Genomic DNA, 17,565 nt, shown 5'->3' on the forward strand with positions numbered 1-17,565 from the left:
AATCCCACTACCGGGAGGTAGAGGCAGGAGGATTAGGAGTGTAAGATCGCCCTTGACTACACAGCAAATCTGAGGCCAACCTGGGCTACATGAGACCCTGTCTCAAAACGACAAAACAAAGCCAGGTGTGGTGGTGGCACACGCCTTTGATCCCAGCACTTGGGAAGCAGAGGTAGGAGGATGAATGTGAGCTCAAGGCCAGCCTGGAACTACAGAGTGAGTGTCAGGTCATCTTGGGCTAGAGTGAGACCATGCCTCAAAATAAATAAATAAAAATAAAATAAACCCAAGATACCTTGTCATCGCTCCAAAACCGCTCTCAATGTAAGGAAGGCCTATGGACATAGTTTTGTTTTTTCCAAAGCAGCACCTCTCACGATGGGAGTGAGGTTCATCTCATGGCTGGGTTACAAAGCTGTATTTGACTCCCAGTGCAAAGCTACTAAACTGTCTGAGTATGTCCAACTGCCTGCTGGGAGAAAGATAAGGGAACAGGACCTATGACAGACAGACAAACATCTTCCCTGCAGTGACAGCTGTGACATCTTTGAGTTGGCTCCTAAAACAGTCAGTGTATACTGGAAGTAGCTTTGGGCTTACAGTTTCCATCCAATCTCTCTTTGTCCTATAGGCTAGAAATCCATTTTGATTCTAGCTTAGAATGAACCCAGACTACTGGCTTGGAGACATGCCTGGCTCATAGAATCCCTAACCTCAGCCATGGTTCCTTGCCTTGAAGCAGACACCAGCACCCTGTTCAAAGGCACCAATCCATGCTCAGGAATGCAACACGGGAGAGATGTATTCCAGTGTGCAGATTTTTAGAAAAAGATGGAGCAGGGACAGGTGAGATGGCTTAGCGGTCAAGGCACTTGCCTGCAAAGCCAAAGGATCCCGGTTCGACTCTCTAGGACCCACGTTAGCCAGATGCACAAGGGGGCACATGCATCTGGAGTTCGTTTGTAGTGGCTGGAGGCCCTGGATGCCCATTCTCTCTCTCTTTCTCTCTCTCTCATAAATAAATAAGTAGAATTTTAAAAAGAAAGAAAGAAAAAGACTGAGCGTTGAAGTAGGGCAACTCCATGGTTCATCATGACTGCTTTTCTTATGAGGAACAAGGAAAGTGACAGACCACTCTGCGGGGCTCGGGGGGCCTTGCCCTCATGGACTGCTGCTGGTATCTTGTCCCCTGCGTCCCTCTCACTGGACTCCTCGCTGACTGACGAATCCGCATCTGAGGGGGAGACTCTGCAGACAAAACAAATCGCACACATCAGAAGAGCAGGAAAGAACAGAAAGGGTTTCCAAGGTCACTTGAGTTTGGAAGTCGGGCTTCTAGGCAAAACTGGTAGAAATGAAACTATCCAAAACATGATTGTTGGCACGGCACAAGGATTACCCTAAAAACACAGTCACTGTGCCCTGAAAGACTGGCATGGTGGCATTTTGGCAAACACCAGAAAACTAAGTGCCAGAGTAGAGCACAGTCCCATAGCTTATAGGTCCCAAGACTCAGCTCCTGGTCCGGGGCCAGTTCCAGACAGGCAGCCTGGTCTAGCGTGAGTTCTGGCCTGGTTTAGGGTCAAGTGAATCTGAGGGACCCAGGAGGCCATGATAGTTCTGCACCTCAAATAATTCCGCAAGTCTCTGGAAGACACCCACACTCAAAATGATGACAGTGACCCCTACTGACGTTTGATTCTGTTCAGGAACATCAAAGGCACCCCAGCAGCCAGGCTGCACCAAGCCAGGGAGACGCCTTACTCACTACTCTGCCTCCCTGGGCTCCTCAGCTTCTGCAGTAAGGAGGAGTGCCAAGACATTCTGGTATCCCTGACGGAGACTAAGATATTAGAGTCATCCCTCAGTATCTTAGGTATCTTAAATAAACTAGCACAGTTATTAGCATGTAATCGACATCCATTCTCCTATATAATCTTTTTCTTTAAAGGTTTAGAGAGCCGTGCATGGTGGCGCACGCCTTTAATCCCAACACTTGGGAGGCAGAGGTAGGTGGATTGCTGTAAATTCAAGGCCACCCTGAGAGTCCACAGTGAATTCCAGGTCAGCCTGGGCTAGAATGAGACCCTACCTCAAAAAAAAAAAAAAAAAAATGTCGGGCGTATTGGCCATGCCTTTTTAAATTTTTTTGTTTATTTTTATTTATTTATTTGAAAGCGACGGACACACAGAGAGGGGGGGGGCAGATAGAGGGACAGAGAGAATGGGCGCGCCAGGGCTTCCAGCCACTGCAAACGAACTCCAGACACGTGCGTGCGCCCCCTTGTGCATCTGGCTAACGTGGGTCCTGGGGAATTGAGCCTCGAACCGGGGTCCTTAGGCTTCACAGGCAAGTGTTTAACTGCTAAACCATCTCTCCAGCCCTTGGCCATGCCTTTAATCCCAGCACTCAGGAAGCAGAGGTAGGAGGATCGCCACGAGACTGCAGAGTGAATTCCAGGTCAGTCTGCACTACAGTAAGACCCTACCTTGAAAACAACAACAACAAAAAGGGTTGGAGAGACTTTATTAGATTCAGAGAAGGAAAGAGGAGGAAGTACAGAGAGCTCCCACCATGAGGGAGGTGAGAGGGGGTTCAGCCCCCTCCTGTGTATCTTAAGTCAACTCCAGGTTACTTTAAATACCTCAATTAGCAAATGCTAACAGCTGACGTGCATTGTTTTGGGAATAATGACAAGAAAAGGTCTGTACATATTCTGTATACTAGAACTTTTTTCCTCAGCCTTTCTGCTCCATAGTTGGCTAAAGCCATGGATGTGGAACCTAAAAGCATAAAAGATAACTATATAACCATGCAGATCACTACAATCATATGACTAAATGTTTATGATGAGGCTACTGGGGAGAAAATGCACTTTGCAAAATTTTACTAGCATATTAAATCTTCTTTAATGACTTGATTTACTGTTGGCCTGAAAAATAATTAAGCAAAGAGCATCTCTCTGCATAATTCATTTCCGTTCATAAAGATCTTGTCTAACGTCCATTACGTTCTTAAAACTAGGCCAGACCCCTGGGGTAGGTTTTCTGATAGGGAAATGATGATACCGTTTTGAACGCTGCTGCAGCCATAGACTGCTCTTGGCAGCAAGTCGGGAGTCAGCGTTCCGGAAGCTCAAAGGAAGGCTGATGACCTGAGGCTCCTGGAGTCAAAGCTAGGATCTCAAGTGAGCCTCACAAACCTGGACCTGAGGGTTGCCTTTGCCGGGGTAGTTTCGCTGGGGTAGTCCTGGCCCGCCTCACGGGAACAGAGGGTGACAGGGGCCTTCCAGGGAGTGTGCAAACTCTAAGCAATTCTCCATGGGCTCTGCCTCAATATACGGGACTGGGACTAGGCTGGGAATGGAGAGCTGCGCAAGGAGGTGAGGAAGAGTTTCAGTGTGACATATGGCAGCTGGAGAAAAGCAAACTGGAGGACACGTTGAAGGTCACCTGCAGACAAAGCAATGAGGTCGCAGCCAGCCACCAGCTCAAAAAAAAAAAAAAAAAAAAAAAATCAGGGCTGGAGAGATGGCTTAGCGGTTAAGATCTTGCCTGTGAAGCCTAAGGACCCCGGTTCGAGGCTCGGTTCCCCAGGTCCCACGTTAGCCAGATGCACAAGGGGGCGCACACGTCTGGAGTTCGTTTGCAGAGGCTGGAAGCCCTGGCGTGCCCATTCTCTCTCTCTCCCTCTATGTGTCTGTCTCTCTGTCGCTCTCAAATAAATAAATAAATAATTTAAAAAAAAATCAGAGAAGCCAGGCGGCATGAGGGTGTGTGACAGGCCATGTACTTTTTTTTTGTTTGGTTGCTTTTTCTGTTTTGTCTTGTTTTTTTGTTTTTCCAAGGTAGGGTTTCACTCTAGTCCAGGCTGACCTGGAATGCACTCTGTGGTCTCAGGGTGAACTTGAACTCAGGGCAATTCTCCTACCTCTGCCTCCCTGAGTGCTGGGATTAAATGCATGCACCACCATGCCCAACCCATGTACTTTTTATATATTTTTCCTCATAGGACCTCCATGGGGCCTACCTAGCATGCCCACCTCAGAACATAAGCACTCCACCTTGCCAGTGGCTGACCAATTTGGGGGGGCACTGCCAACCCAGCATCGATGGTGACTCCTCATTGGAAACATTTTGGAGAAAGAAGTCACACAGCCAGCTCTGGCAGCCCAGGAGAGTGGACGGAGAATACACCGGGGTCCATGTGTGGCTTGAGGCAAGACAACAGTCTCCCAGGCTGCAGACACAGGGCAATACTGACCACCAGCCCTCCCTGATGCTGGAAACTGACATGCTGAAAACACAAACACGCGCCGTCACAGAGAACGGTCCAGAAAGCCCAATACGAACCTTCCTCGGTGGCGGATGTTCTTGGAGGGTATCTTGGACTTGGGGCTTGGCACGTCTCCGTTCTCAGAGGGTGTGGTGTGGTCCTTCGTGGGTCCCGGCTGGGGTGCTGGCTCGTGAATAATCAATATGTCGCCTTTATTGTGCTGCCCCAGGTGCTGCTTAGCAAAATCGAAGCCCTTCACGCTGGGGATCTGCAGCTACAATACACACAGAGGCGTGCACACGAGTGAGGTGGCGAACAGGAAGGAGATCTGAGGACTGTGACACGAGAGGTTACCAGGGCTGACGAGAGCGGTGTGACCTCTGACCCAACACTGTGGGCAACGCCACCAACCCAATTCAACAAACGTCTGTGACAGACTGTGTACCAGGCTGTTCGTACTTGGAATTTGTCACAGATGCTTATGGAAGAGGAAACAAGAGCGCGATCATTAACTAACTAGCAGGACCTTATCGCAGAAGCCTTTCCAACACAGTGCTCGCTTCATTAACATGGTGGGGAAAGAATGCTGAAGTGAGACAGCCTTTACAGAGAAGGGGCATTTCAGCCGGGCCTGGCAGGCAGGCAGCACTTGGAAATAAAAATAAAAAAATAAAAATAAAAAGGCTGCAAAGAACATGCTACACAGATCATATCATGTCAAGGGCTAGAAAGTGTCTGAAGCCTAGAAGTGATTACAACGTTAGCTGCACTTGCAGCTAGGCAGAATGCAACGGGGGAGAGGGGAGAAAGAAACCAGCCCAGAAACAGATTGCTTCAAACGCCACCTTCTAAAGCTCACCCTCTGGGTGATCAGAAAGCTAGAATCTAAGCAGGAAGGACACCAAAAGCTAGTAAGACGGCCCAGAGCCCGGCGAGGTGACACAAGCCTTTAATCCCAGCACTTGGGAGGCAGAGGTAGGAGGATCACCGTGAGTTCGAGGCCACCCTGAGGCCACATAGTGCATCACAGGTCAGCCTGAGCTAGAGTGAAACCCTACCTCGAAAAACCAAAATTAAAAAAAAAAAAAAAGAGGGCCCATAAATATGATACATGGGAACCTGGTCTAAAATCCTGCCCCCGCCTCACCCCAAAAATGGGAAAGATGGACAGCTCTGGGAGTGAACAGAAGGAGCTAGAAGCCAGACAGGAAAGACACAGGGAGCAAAACTAAAGACAGCAATGATCTGAAAGTTTTAGGCCGTGTCAAATAGTCTAACAGCAGAACTGACATTAAGAGAAAACAGTAAGCACTGGAGAGGTGGCTTAGCACTTAAGGCATTTGCCTGTGAAGCCTGAGGACCCAGGTTCAATTCTTCAGGTCCCACATAAGCCAGATGCTCAAGGGGGCACATGCGTCTGGACTTCATTTGCAGTGGCCGGAGGCCCTGGCACACCCGTTCTTTCTCTTTCTCTCTCCCTCTCTCTGTCTCTAATAAATAAATAAAAATAAAAGAAAAAGAGAAAACAGTGAGTCATGAAGGAGTAATGCTTCCGTGACATTAGACAACAGGCTTCCCTTTCGACAGGCGCAGTTTGAGATGACAGAAAAAGCCTTAAAGGAAAGCAGCCTGGGGCAACTGGAGACAGAGGTAGTAGCTTTGGGGACATTCAGGCTGAGGTGATGTCCAGAGGTGACATGCGGGGGAGTTGAGGTTTTCCAGGGTGCATGCATAGTCTATGGGTACAACACTGTAGAACATCTAACATTCTGGGGCTGAGGAGAAAAAAAAAAGGGGGGAGAAAATAGAAGGTAGCTTCAAAGAAACAGACCAATCTAGAAAGTTCAGTGCACTAAAAGCCAAGGAAACAAGATTTCTGGAAAGAAGGGGTCCACATAAGGCTGAAGAGTACAGGTCGAAACTCACGGGTGGACTCAGCCATCTGCCCCGGGGCACAACATACCCAACATCACACCCCAAACCAGATGCCGTGAGCTGCCCCTTCCCCGGCTTCAGCTTCAGACAGAGCCTGTGGTGACAGAGGAAGGACACTTACATTATCCAGAGATGTATCACGACATTTCGGATGCCACCATTTTAGTGGGGGCAGCTCACGGCATCTGGTGTTGGGTGGGTTGTGCCCTGGGGCAGATGGCTGAATCCACCAGTAAGTTTGGTGGGTATTAACAGTTTAAGTCCAGTCCGCACATAAAGAGCTGTCCCAAGGGGAGGGGGGTCTCCACATGAGTACACCTTGTGCAAACCAAAGCCTCCTGGTCAGTCAAAAGAAGACAGTTACACGGGTCTGCGGAGCACATATAGACCATATACTGTATACTGAAGCAAGGTGTGTGGTCATGGCATACTGCTTTGTGCACAATAGTGACGCCAGTGGCTCAGGTTTGAGATCTGAGATCTTCTGAAGCATGCAGGTGCTCCAAGGGAAAGGAGTCTGCAATAATGCTTTTCGCCAGCAGAGGGAGCCAAACGTTCCTATAAAGATAGTTTACAAAGAGTTGCTTGGAAACAAAAGGCAAAGGCAGGCTGCCACGTTCTCTAATTAATGAGATCCTGTTACGGGGCAGGCATCTGCGCCTCTAGGCTCAGGAACACTGCCTGGGAACTGATAAATGGCAACCTGCCTCTCCCCAGCTGGTCTACCTGAACCCCTGGGGATGGACTAACTTCTCCTAGGATCAGAGATGCCCTTTTGTTAGGGGTCAGATTGCAAATGCACAGCCCTTTTACATGCTTCCAGAAGAGGGATCCCCACTTACGAACACAGTAGCTTTCTGGAGCACTCTGGCAGAGGGCAGACACCTCCGGAACATCAAATAAAGAATCAAAACACTTGTCGGACCCCTTTCACCAAGGCACAGTCAAGTCTGAGGATGGCTTCCTCTTTCCCTAACACATATGTATTTCTTTAAAGGAGAAAGATGGCTTCTCTATTTAACAATGCCACCTCTACCACTTCCTGCAGAAGAATCAGTGAGAACAAAACAAAGCTGGGGTCAGTAGACAGCCCCAAAAGCACAGGTTCGAGGCTTATCGGTCCAGCTTAGAGGGAGGCTGTGTGAGATCTACTCAGCAGTACGCTAGAAATACCAACGTGTCCCCAAGTACCCTCTGGCCACAAGATCACCATCCTTAGTCATCCAAGAGCTTGCCAAGCACCATGTTCCCTAGGTGGCAAGCACACTGTTCCCTAGGTCTCAGCCAGGTCTTTTTGTTTGCTTTGAGACAGGGTCTTGCTATGTAGCCCAGGCTAGTCTTAACTCTCAATCATCTCGCCTCATCTTCCTAAGTACCGGATTACAAACACGCACCCCACAGTACGGGGCTCAGCCTGGACCTAAATGCCATATTTCACATCCAAGGACAAAGGAGTGAAAACTTACGTGTTTCCTTCTGAAAGATCTAAATTATAATTTCAAATTAAAGGAAGAAATAAGAGAACCAAGATAGCATGACATACTTTCCTGAACATTTCACTCCAACTTACAGGAAATGTTTGTTAACTTCTTTCAGTTACAGGGATATTACAGTCTGTGCTCTGATCACTTAATGCCAGACCCTTGCCCACTGTTCCCAAGAGCCCTCTCTGTTCATTTATTTGTTGTTCTCATGTACTTATTTAGATCAATTGCAAACCAGTGTATCTGGATACAACCATACATAATGTACTTAACGTCAATATGCCTTTGATAAACCCCACAGCTACCAGCCCAACACATTCTCTCTTTTGTTGTAACTTACCACAGAGACCACAGTGCAGCTTTAAAAGCCAAGCACCTAGGTGCATATAGATAGAGGGAAAATTAGACCAGCCAGAAAGTAACTCCTGAATTAAAAAAAAAAAATCTATTACACATTATTCGGATAGGTTCCTCTTTCTCAGGCATGGCCATACTGTCCTAGTTTAGGAAACGTATAATAATAAATATTATTTTCATCTTCAAATCACAAATCTACCTACGTAATTCTCAAGTGCCCACCTGCCAAGCCTTTTAAGATGACTAGAATATTGAAAATTTGACACCAATTACTCCCAGCTAATGATAAAAATCCCAACATGAGCAATCTCTAATCTTACGGTGTGTTTTACTCCAGACTGAATCTTCTTTTAGCTCCACAGAGCGCCCCTAAGTAGCTGAGAGACGGCTTATACCCGTGACCACTAACCACCACTACCAGCAGCTAACGGACTTTGCTAAACTCCTCCTTGGTCTAGTTCCCAGTCAGAAAGTGCATGCCTCTGAGGACTGGGTACCAACTGCACTGACCCATTCCAGGGTATGCTTTAACAAACTGAAAGAGGATCTATAGAATGGCCCCCACTCGAAGGCTTGATGTCAAAACACAAAGGGCACTGGCCTCTATAGTGCCGTCCACATAGCCCATGACTAGGCACTAAACACCTCCATGAGGAACTGTCAGGGCTCACGGAAGAAAGATGTGACAACACATGCAAAAAAATGCTCCCCAAATGCCTAAGTGCTATGTAAATGAGGTCGACGTTGATGGCATTCTCACTGCTGTTCACTGCTGAACACCACGCAGCTAATGCAAACAGCTGTGTCCTCGGGCAAGGGAGAGAGCTACAGATGCAAATGTAGACACTGTGTAAGTCAGCAATGGGATGTGACATGGATGTGAATGACTGATGGCCTGAAGTAGCAAGCCTACTGGATTTGAGGAGGAACCATGACAAGGTTTGACGTCCTCAATGACACGCTCTAGTTCTGTTGACTTACTGTTGACTCCAACTTACATCTTTAAACATGCCCATGACAGCCTGCACATAGCAGAGGCTACCACAATAAGACCTGGGCAGTTAACCTGTGCTGAAACTCAAAACAAAAGCCATCTACACACAGAAGGAAAAATGAGACCAAACACTCTCTTCACACACGACTATGGAATTCAATGCTTTCGTTTTATCCCTACTTTATGAGCCACTACAACTTATTTTTCCAATTCCTTAAAAAAAAAAAAAAAATCCAGAGTGAAGTCTGGTTGGCATTACCACCCCAGCTTCAATCAGTATTTTATAGAAGAGGAGTCAGGACCAATTAAGAGTTTTTAATATTCAAATCAGGGCCCAATTATTTCTGAAGAAGGATGGCTCTTTTGTTCTTTCTTCCTTTAATATATCATGCAGAGGACAAGCCACATTGTCTGTGCCCCATGGGGATGCCTTGTCGACAAGTCAGGGAGGTCTAGCGGAACAGGTTAGCCAGGTAACAAGAGAGAGACGCATGATGAATTTTAAACCACACAGACCATAAATACAACAAGACCCAAATGCAACAAGACACAGAGAAGCCCTCGGCGCTCAGGCTGGCTTGACCCCCCCACCCCGCAAAGAAGGGACAGTAAAGATGACACTCGAAACCCCACAGCAAATCCCAAAGTGCCTGAATAAAACTCCGCAGTCAGGCTGGAGAGATGGCTTAGCGGTTAAGCACCTGCCTGAGAAGCCTAAGGACCCGGGTTTGAGGCTCATTCCCCAGGACCCACGTTAGCCAGATGCACAAGGGGGCGCACGCGTCTGGAGCTCGTTTGCAGTGGCTGGAGGCCCTAGCGCGCCCATTCTCTCTATCTATTTATCTATCGGCCTCTTTCTCTCTCTGTCTGTCGCTCTCAAATAAATAAAAATGAGCAAAAAAGAAACGTGGAGAGAGCCATCGTGAGCATTCATTACTTGACTGATGTCATCTGAGTAAACCCCCGCATCCACCACATAGTTTCCATTCAGAAAAATGAAGACTACACAAGGCCAAGCCACAGTCATCTGTTCATCTTCAATGCTGGACAGGACTCTGTTGTCCTTGAACTGGGGGACTAGCAAAGCTTCTCCTACTCACAGCCCACAGCGAGGGGCAGTCAGCTGGCTGGGCGATGCGGACAGCCTGGGCTAGGCTCTGGCTGTCCCACAGACCCTGCTGTGACGCGAGGGACTGTCTTCCCAAGTGGCCAGGCAGTCTGGGCTTTGCTTCCTGAAAACGGTCCTTGCAATGCCTGCACCATTTCCAGTCTCTTCTGTATCTTGCAAACCTCCGAAGATGGACCCTCTGCCACCTGGGTCTGGACTGTGGCCTTCTTACAAGCTTGCTTTCCTGAGCCGCTCTCAGTGGTACCTACCCTAGAAGGGCCCGAGCGTACATTCTCGTACTGCTGCTTTGGGGAGGCTGGTCTGTCTCCCTGGCTACAGCCCTGCCAGGCAAAGTGCACGTTCCTCGCGTTGGCACCGTGGCCAGCCTGCTCAAGAGAGTCTGCTGACTGCATGGTCAGGGGCAGCTCCTTCTGGCTGCCCACAGTGCCAACCTCAGATAAGAGCAGACGCGTCCACGGGGCTATGGCCGTAGACCGCAGCTAGGGCGAAGAGATCCGCACTGGAGGGTTCTTAGGAAACAATGAGGACTCTGGATATAGATGAAAGCATATACAAAGAAAGGTGTGCGTGGTACGTGGTGTTTTTTCCCCCTTATTATTGGAAGTAAGTAAAGCCCTGCTTCAAAACACAAGACAGAGTGGCCTCTCCCTCTTATCGTATTTCAACACTAATCTACTCCCAGACGATCTGAAGAGGTCTCCTCATCACACAGGGGAGGGAGTGCGGACGGCAGGTCAGTAGACTATTGTGTCCAGATGTTCGCAACTCGGCTCTTTGCTGGAGGACTCCACAGAGCAAGGGCGGCGGGGGGGGGGGGGGGGACAGGAACCCCAGCACAATGCAGAGAGAAGCCCAAGTCACATGAGCAAGAAAATGAACCCTTGCAGTCACTGGAGGAGAGCACTTCGCTGAGCACTCGGGGAGACAGGCTACGGAAGCAATCGGCAAGTCTGTATCCAGCAGGCTCCAAAGCCAGGCAGACAAGACCAGGGCCCCGCAACCTCAGCGAAGTCTTGCCTCCTCGCGGCGTGAGCAAGACGGTGTCGATCTCAGGTTACTCTGAGCGGAAGACCCTGCGAGGCTCCAAGCGCGCAGGTGAGGGTCCTGGCCGCGCCTGGGGAAAAAGCGCTGCTCCCATCACGGCTGGGAGTTCTATCGAAAAACCACCCGTCTGAGGATAGTAACATCTGGCACGTGGATATGATTCAGAAGTAAAAGTGAGGAAAGGAGAAGCAGCTTGGGGAATCTCCTGTCTTCAGTCCGAGAGATGCTGACCTCTGACAGTTTATTAAAGAGCATAAATATCAGACAACAGGGACCAGAACCGGCCTGAACCCACAACCCTCTCCCCACCGGTTAAACCCCTTGAAACAATACACACCCACTAGAGCAAAAACACTTCCCGCCCCATTGTCTTATCAATCTCACTGCAATGAAATTCACACTATGAACCACTGAGCACTTTTTCCATGCCACTCACCAACAACAATGGCAACCAAAAAAAAAACCCTGAGCAGACCGCATTCATAATGAATGAAGATGGATAGGGCGGATCATATTGGATAGCCATAAGCTTGCAGTTTGATCGAGAGTCTGCAGTTTTGGGTCAGTTTACAAGAAAACAGAATACTCTTCAGTTACTTTTAGAGTTGTGTGATACATTTAGAATTAAGAGCTGGGGCCGGGTGTGGGCGGCGCATGCCTTTAATTCCAGCACTAAGGAGACTGAGGCAGGAGGAGCGGGTGAGAGTTCAAGGCCGGCCTAGGCAACAGAGTGAGTTCCAGATCAGCCTGGGATAAAGTGAGACCCTATCTCAAAAAAAAAAAAAATTTCATTCAGTAAATGAAGCTTGTAATATTCATGTTTTTTGTTTTGTCTTGCTTTATTTTTTAATCTTTGAGACAGTTATAGCCCCAACTGGCCTTAAACTTTCACTTCTCCTGCCTCCACCTCCCAGGTATATTACAGAGCAGAACCACACCTGGCTAACGTGCAGAACCTTTTTCTGAGTGTTTTGTTTTGTTTTGTTTTTCGAGGTAGGGTCTCACTGTAGCTCAGGCTGACCTGGAATTTACTAGATAGTCTCAGGGTAGCCTCAAACTCAGGGTGATCCTCTTTTTTTTTGTTTGTTTGGTTTTTTGTTTGTTTTGTTTTTTGGGTTTTTTTCGAGATAGGGTCTCGCTCTAGCCCAGGCTGACCTGGAATTCACTATATAGTCTCAGAGTGGCCTCTAACTCACAGCGATCCTCCTACCTCTGCCTCCCAAGCACTGGAATTAAGGGCGTGCACCACCATGCACCTGGCTATTGTTATTTTTTTTTAATATATATTTTTTATTTATTAGAGAAAGAGAGAGAGAGGGAGAGAATGGGTGTGCCAGGGCCTCCAGCCACTGCAAACGAACTCGATGCATGTGCCCCCTTGTGCATCTGGCTTACATGGGTCCTGGAGAATCAAACCAGGATCCTTTGGCTTTGAGGCAAACGCCTTAACTGCTAAGCCATCTCTCCAGCCCTATTGCTGTCATTTTTAAATGAGTTACTAATTTGACTTTTCTCGGTCAAATTTTTTTAAAACATGTGACCCAGGCTGTCCTAGAACTCAATATATGGCTGAGGATAAAATTAAACTTCTGATCCTCCTTCCTCCACCTCTTAAGTTCTGTGATTACAGGCCTGCATTACTACACTCAACTAGTCTTAATTTTTATTTATTTATTATTATTATCTTGGGGGGTTTTCGAGGTAGGGTCTTACTCTAGCCCAGGCTGACCTGGAATTCACTATGTAGTCTCAGGGTGGCCTCAACTCAATCTTCTACCTCTGCCTCCTGAGTGCTGGGATTAAAGGTGTGCGCCACCACACACAACTAGTCTTGATTTTTAATATGATAAATGCTGGTAGCTGTATTTCATGTAAACAGATCCTCAACACAGACAGCCAACCTACCTCTGCATCCTGAGTGATGGGATTAAAGACATGCACCACCACAAACTACTAGCACCTTTATCAATGAGACCATCTGAATAAAATTAGAAGGTCACTCGGGCAATCCATCATTCCCTACTCTTTGCCTTCCTTCTTGCTTGTTCTTACCAAACTTTCAGAGCAGACTATGAAAGATATACAGAAGGGCAAGGGCTAATGAGCACGGTGAACTGACCACACACACTGGCTGAAATGCATGCTAGGCCACGTGTCAGCAGCTACGGAGGGCGTCTTCCCGAACTCGCATGCTCTTGCTCACACCAGGTGAGCTAGATGCTGACTCAAAGTGAGGCTCTCTGCTGTGAAACCTGAGGTGACACTATGATAAAAACTGTTGACACATACGTGGGAATGAGAACTGCTACTTCTACAAATGCTAAGTTCAGCACACATGGAAAATGAGGGTTTTTTTGGTTTTTTTTTTTTTTGAGGTAGGGTCTCACTCTATCCCAGGATGACCTGGAATCCGCTATGTAGCCTCAGGGTGGCCTCAAATTCATGGGGGTCTTCCCACCTCTGCCTTGTGAGTGCTGGGATTAAAGATGTGGGTCACCATGCCCGGCTTAGACACATTTTGTTTTGTTTTGATGTAGGGTCTCCCTCTAGCCCAGGCTGACCTGGAATTCACTATGTCGTCTCAGGGTGGCCTCGAACTCACGGCGATCCTCCTATCTCTGCCTCCCGAGTGCTGGGATGAAGGGCGTGCGCCACCACGCGCCCGGCTGAAAATGAGCTTTCTAAACAACTGCTATCCAATTAGATGCAGGCAAATTAACTCTAAGAAAACAACTATGGAGCGGCGAGGAGGGTAGAAGAAGGCTCTAAAGAAACATCAAGCATCTGCACCAACCTTGCTTCGCTCTTCTTTCACGAAAACCAAGTTGGAAATCGCAGTTGGTACGCGTGGGCTTCACGGAAAATCAAACAGAGCCCCTCTCAACAAACTACTAGCACTCAAAACAGAACAACAAAGAACTGGGAAGCAGTGAAAGACTGGCATTTTGAATATGTGCCCGTTCTTGACATACTTTTAAAGATTAAGCGGTCCTGATCAAGTGAGCAGGTGAACTTTCAAATAGGGACAGGATATAAAGGAGACGTCTAGAGGAAGTGGGTGTGAAAGGGAGAGAAGATACATAAGAAAACTTGCACGGTGGCTATTCCCAGGAAATATCCAGGGTAAGGGATCAAAACCCGTTCAGTGAACAGACGTGATCTTCAGCTGACCCGCCCACAGAGGAAACTTCACAGTGGATCTCAGAGCTCTAAGCCTTGGAATGTTTTTACTCTTACAGAAAGAACTGCGGTTATGGTAAGTCGATGTGAAGACGCAGGACCTCACCATTAGATCCAGAACATTCCTTCAGTGGCCGACCCCCACATCCTTCAGTCCCAGGGCGTGCACTCACCTCAGCCCCACGCGATGCTCACGAGAAGTGCCGTGGAGCGGGCACTTACCTTCTGCCTCTGCTGAATGTTGGCCACGGTGTCGGGCTGGAAGTCCAGCTTGTCTGTGCGGCAGAGTTTCCAATACAGGATGACAACAATCACCGTCACCACCAGCACTGGGATGACCACGCCCACAATGACCCACAGGTTGCTGCTCTGGGACTCGGGGGACGGCCTCTTCACCCTGTCCACAGCTGCAGAGGCGGAAGAACGAGTCTCAGTACAGCCCACTCATTCGCTGGACAGAGCGTGCCTTCTGAGAAGGTCCAAAGGCCCTGTTCGTTCAGCTCTGGACAAGAGTATGGGTTGTAATCTCCCAATGACAGGAAAGGAGACGTGACCAGGCAAACATTAGAACGTCACACATAGAACACATCAGAGATCACAAGGAAGCCGGGCATGGTGGCGCATGTCTTTAACCCCAGCACTCGGGAGGCAGAGGTAGGAGGATCACTGTGAGTTCAAGGCCACCCTGAGACTACATTGTGAATTCCAGGTCAGCCTGGGCTAGAGTGAGACCCTACTTTGTGAAACAAAAACAAAACAAAACAGAGATCACAAGGGTTCATACAACACATAAAAAGACATGTAGCTAGCTCACTGGCATGGCTAGGTCTCCTGGTTTTGAGTTTATTCTTCCCACTACAGGACATTGCCGTATCAAAAAGTAGTTTTGTACAACTCTGCACAAAAGTGGTATCCCTCTTCCAGGTGTGGTGGCACACACCTTTAATGCCAGCACTCCGGAGGCAGAGGTAGGAGAATCGCTGTGAGTTCGAGGCCACCCTGAGACTACAGAGTGAATTCCAGGTCAGTCTGGGCTAGAACAAGACCCGACCTCAAAAAAAAAAAAAAAAATTCAAATTTTAACTGGGTGTGGTGGCAACATGCCTTCAATCCCAGCACTCGGGAGACAGAGGTAGGAGGATCACTGTGAGTTTGAGGCCAGCCTGAGACTACATAGTGAATTCCAGGTCAGCGGGGGCCAGAGCAAGATCCTACCCCGAAGAAAAAAAGTTATTTTCTTCAAAAGTGAGAAGAGCAGCTATGTGCCCAGCACGCAGCCATGACGCTGTACCCAGTACGGCAGAAACTCACACTCCCCCCGGGTCCCCAGGTCTTCTGGGAATACGCGAGCTGGAACCTGGAGGTCTGGGGAAGGAAGCCCTTCCTCATGCTCCCCCCACCCCAATCCTCAGTGCTCTCCTTACACACAAATGACCATTTCTGAAGGCAGGACATACTGATGAGCAAGCAGACAAACAGCCCTCAAGGAGCGCTGGTTCCCATCGGGGAAGGGAGAAACTATACAATAATGTCCCCTTACTAGCAGCGCTATCTACCGAGCCGCAAATGTGAGCGCAGAGGCCTTCCCACCTCCGCAATCAGCGAGCAACGCTGACAAAGACAGAGGCACTGATCATGCTGGGCAAGGCAAGCTGGAGCAACACCAGTGTCCACCAGCAGGTGATGGGGCACACCAAATAAATGTGGTCCATCCACACGACAGAGTCTCGTTGGGCTTTGAAAGAGGAAAGATGAACTTTGACAACGCGATAAGCGAAAGAAGCCAGGCACAAAAGGAAAGACACCCTAAGGTCCACTTCTTTTAAATATTTTATTTATATTTATTTATTTATCTGACATAAAAAAGAGGGAGAGAGAGAGAGAGAGGGAGAGAATGGGCATGACAGGGCCTCCAGCCACTGAAAACGATCTCCAGACACGGGTGCCCCTTTGTGCATCTGGCTAACGTGGGTTCTGGGGAAATCAAACCTGGGTCCTTTGGCTTTGCAGGCAAACGCTTTAACTACTATGCATCCTTCCAGCCCCACAAGGTCCACTCCTATGGGGTTCCTAGAAAGGCAAATTTATAGAGACGGAAAGAAAAAATAGTGGCTTCCAGGAGCTATGGGCAAAGGAGGAGGATTATTCAAAAGGCAGAGCTCCTGTGAGGAATGAAAAACACCCCTGGAGATGGACAGTAGAGACGACTACAGACATCGTACATGTAGTTAATGCCACTCAAAATGGTCAAAAAAAAAATGTTCAGGGGCTAGAGAGATGGCTTAGCAGTTAAGCGCTTGCCTGTGAAGCCTAAGGACCCCGGTTCGAGGCTCGATTCCCCAGGACCCACACTAGCCAGATGCACAAGGGGGCACACACGTCTGGAGTTCGTTTGCAGTGGCTGGAGGCCCTGGCGCTCCCATTCTCTCTCCCTCCCTCCCTCCCTCTCTCTCTCTCTCTCTCTCTCTCTCTCTCTCTCTCTCTCTTTCTCTCTCTCCCTCTGCCACTTTCTCTCTTTCTCTGTCACTCTCAAATAAATAAACAAAAATGAATAAAAAACATTTTTAAAAATGTTCAGTTGGATGCTACATATATTTCACCACAATGCTTTTAATTAGGAATATGATTCTTAGGTTTTACTAAAGAGAACTTCACCAAGTTTGTTTGGAAACTTGAGTCTGAACATGTAGGGTTTTGTTTGTTTTGATGTCTGTGAGTAATATGTATGCTTGGTGTGCATAGTCACGTGTGCACGTGTGTGGAGACCATCTTATTTCCTCAGACAGTCTCTCTCACTGAACCTAGGGCTTCCTTTTTTCTTTCTTTTTCTTTTTCTGTTAAACTAGCTGAGCAGGAGGCCCCAGCAATCCTCCTGTGTGGTGGTTTGATTCAGGTGTTCCCCATAAACTTAAGTATTCCAAATGCTAATCTCCCCATCTGATGGCAATTGGAAATTAAAGCCTCCTCCAGGCGGCGTATTGGTAGGGGCAGGCTTGTGGGTTTTATCGCCAGATTCCCCTTGGCAGTGTTTGGCACACTCTCCTGTTGCTATTGTCCACCTTATGTTGGCCAGGGGTGACGTCCACCCTCTGCTCATGCCAATCGTTTTCCCTGCCATCATGGAGCTTCCCCCTCGAATCTGGAAGCCAAAATAAACCTCTTTTTT

The 17,565-nt window shown here is 48.2% G+C and overlaps 1 protein-coding gene across 1 annotated transcript in view; it reads right to left on the reverse strand.

The window, feature by feature from the left end:
• Positions 1-17,565, reverse strand: part of Kiaa1549 (KIAA1549 ortholog) — a 157,063-nt gene that overhangs the window by 39,583 nt on the left and 99,915 nt on the right. The window contains exons 10-12 of the mRNA XM_045160547.1: positions 14,622-14,806; positions 4,354-4,550; positions 1,133-1,248 (exon numbers count right to left, since the gene is read on the reverse strand). Coding sequence (XP_045016482.1) covers positions 1,133-1,248; positions 4,354-4,550; positions 14,622-14,806 — 498 coding nt within the window. The remainder of the gene's footprint in view (positions 1-1,132; positions 1,249-4,353; positions 4,551-14,621; positions 14,807-17,565) is intronic.

Source organism: Jaculus jaculus, chromosome 10, assembly GCF_020740685.1.
Source record: "Jaculus jaculus isolate mJacJac1 chromosome 10, mJacJac1.mat.Y.cur, whole genome shotgun sequence".
Classification (NCBI taxonomy): Eukaryota; Metazoa; Chordata; class Mammalia; order Rodentia; family Dipodidae; genus Jaculus; species Jaculus jaculus.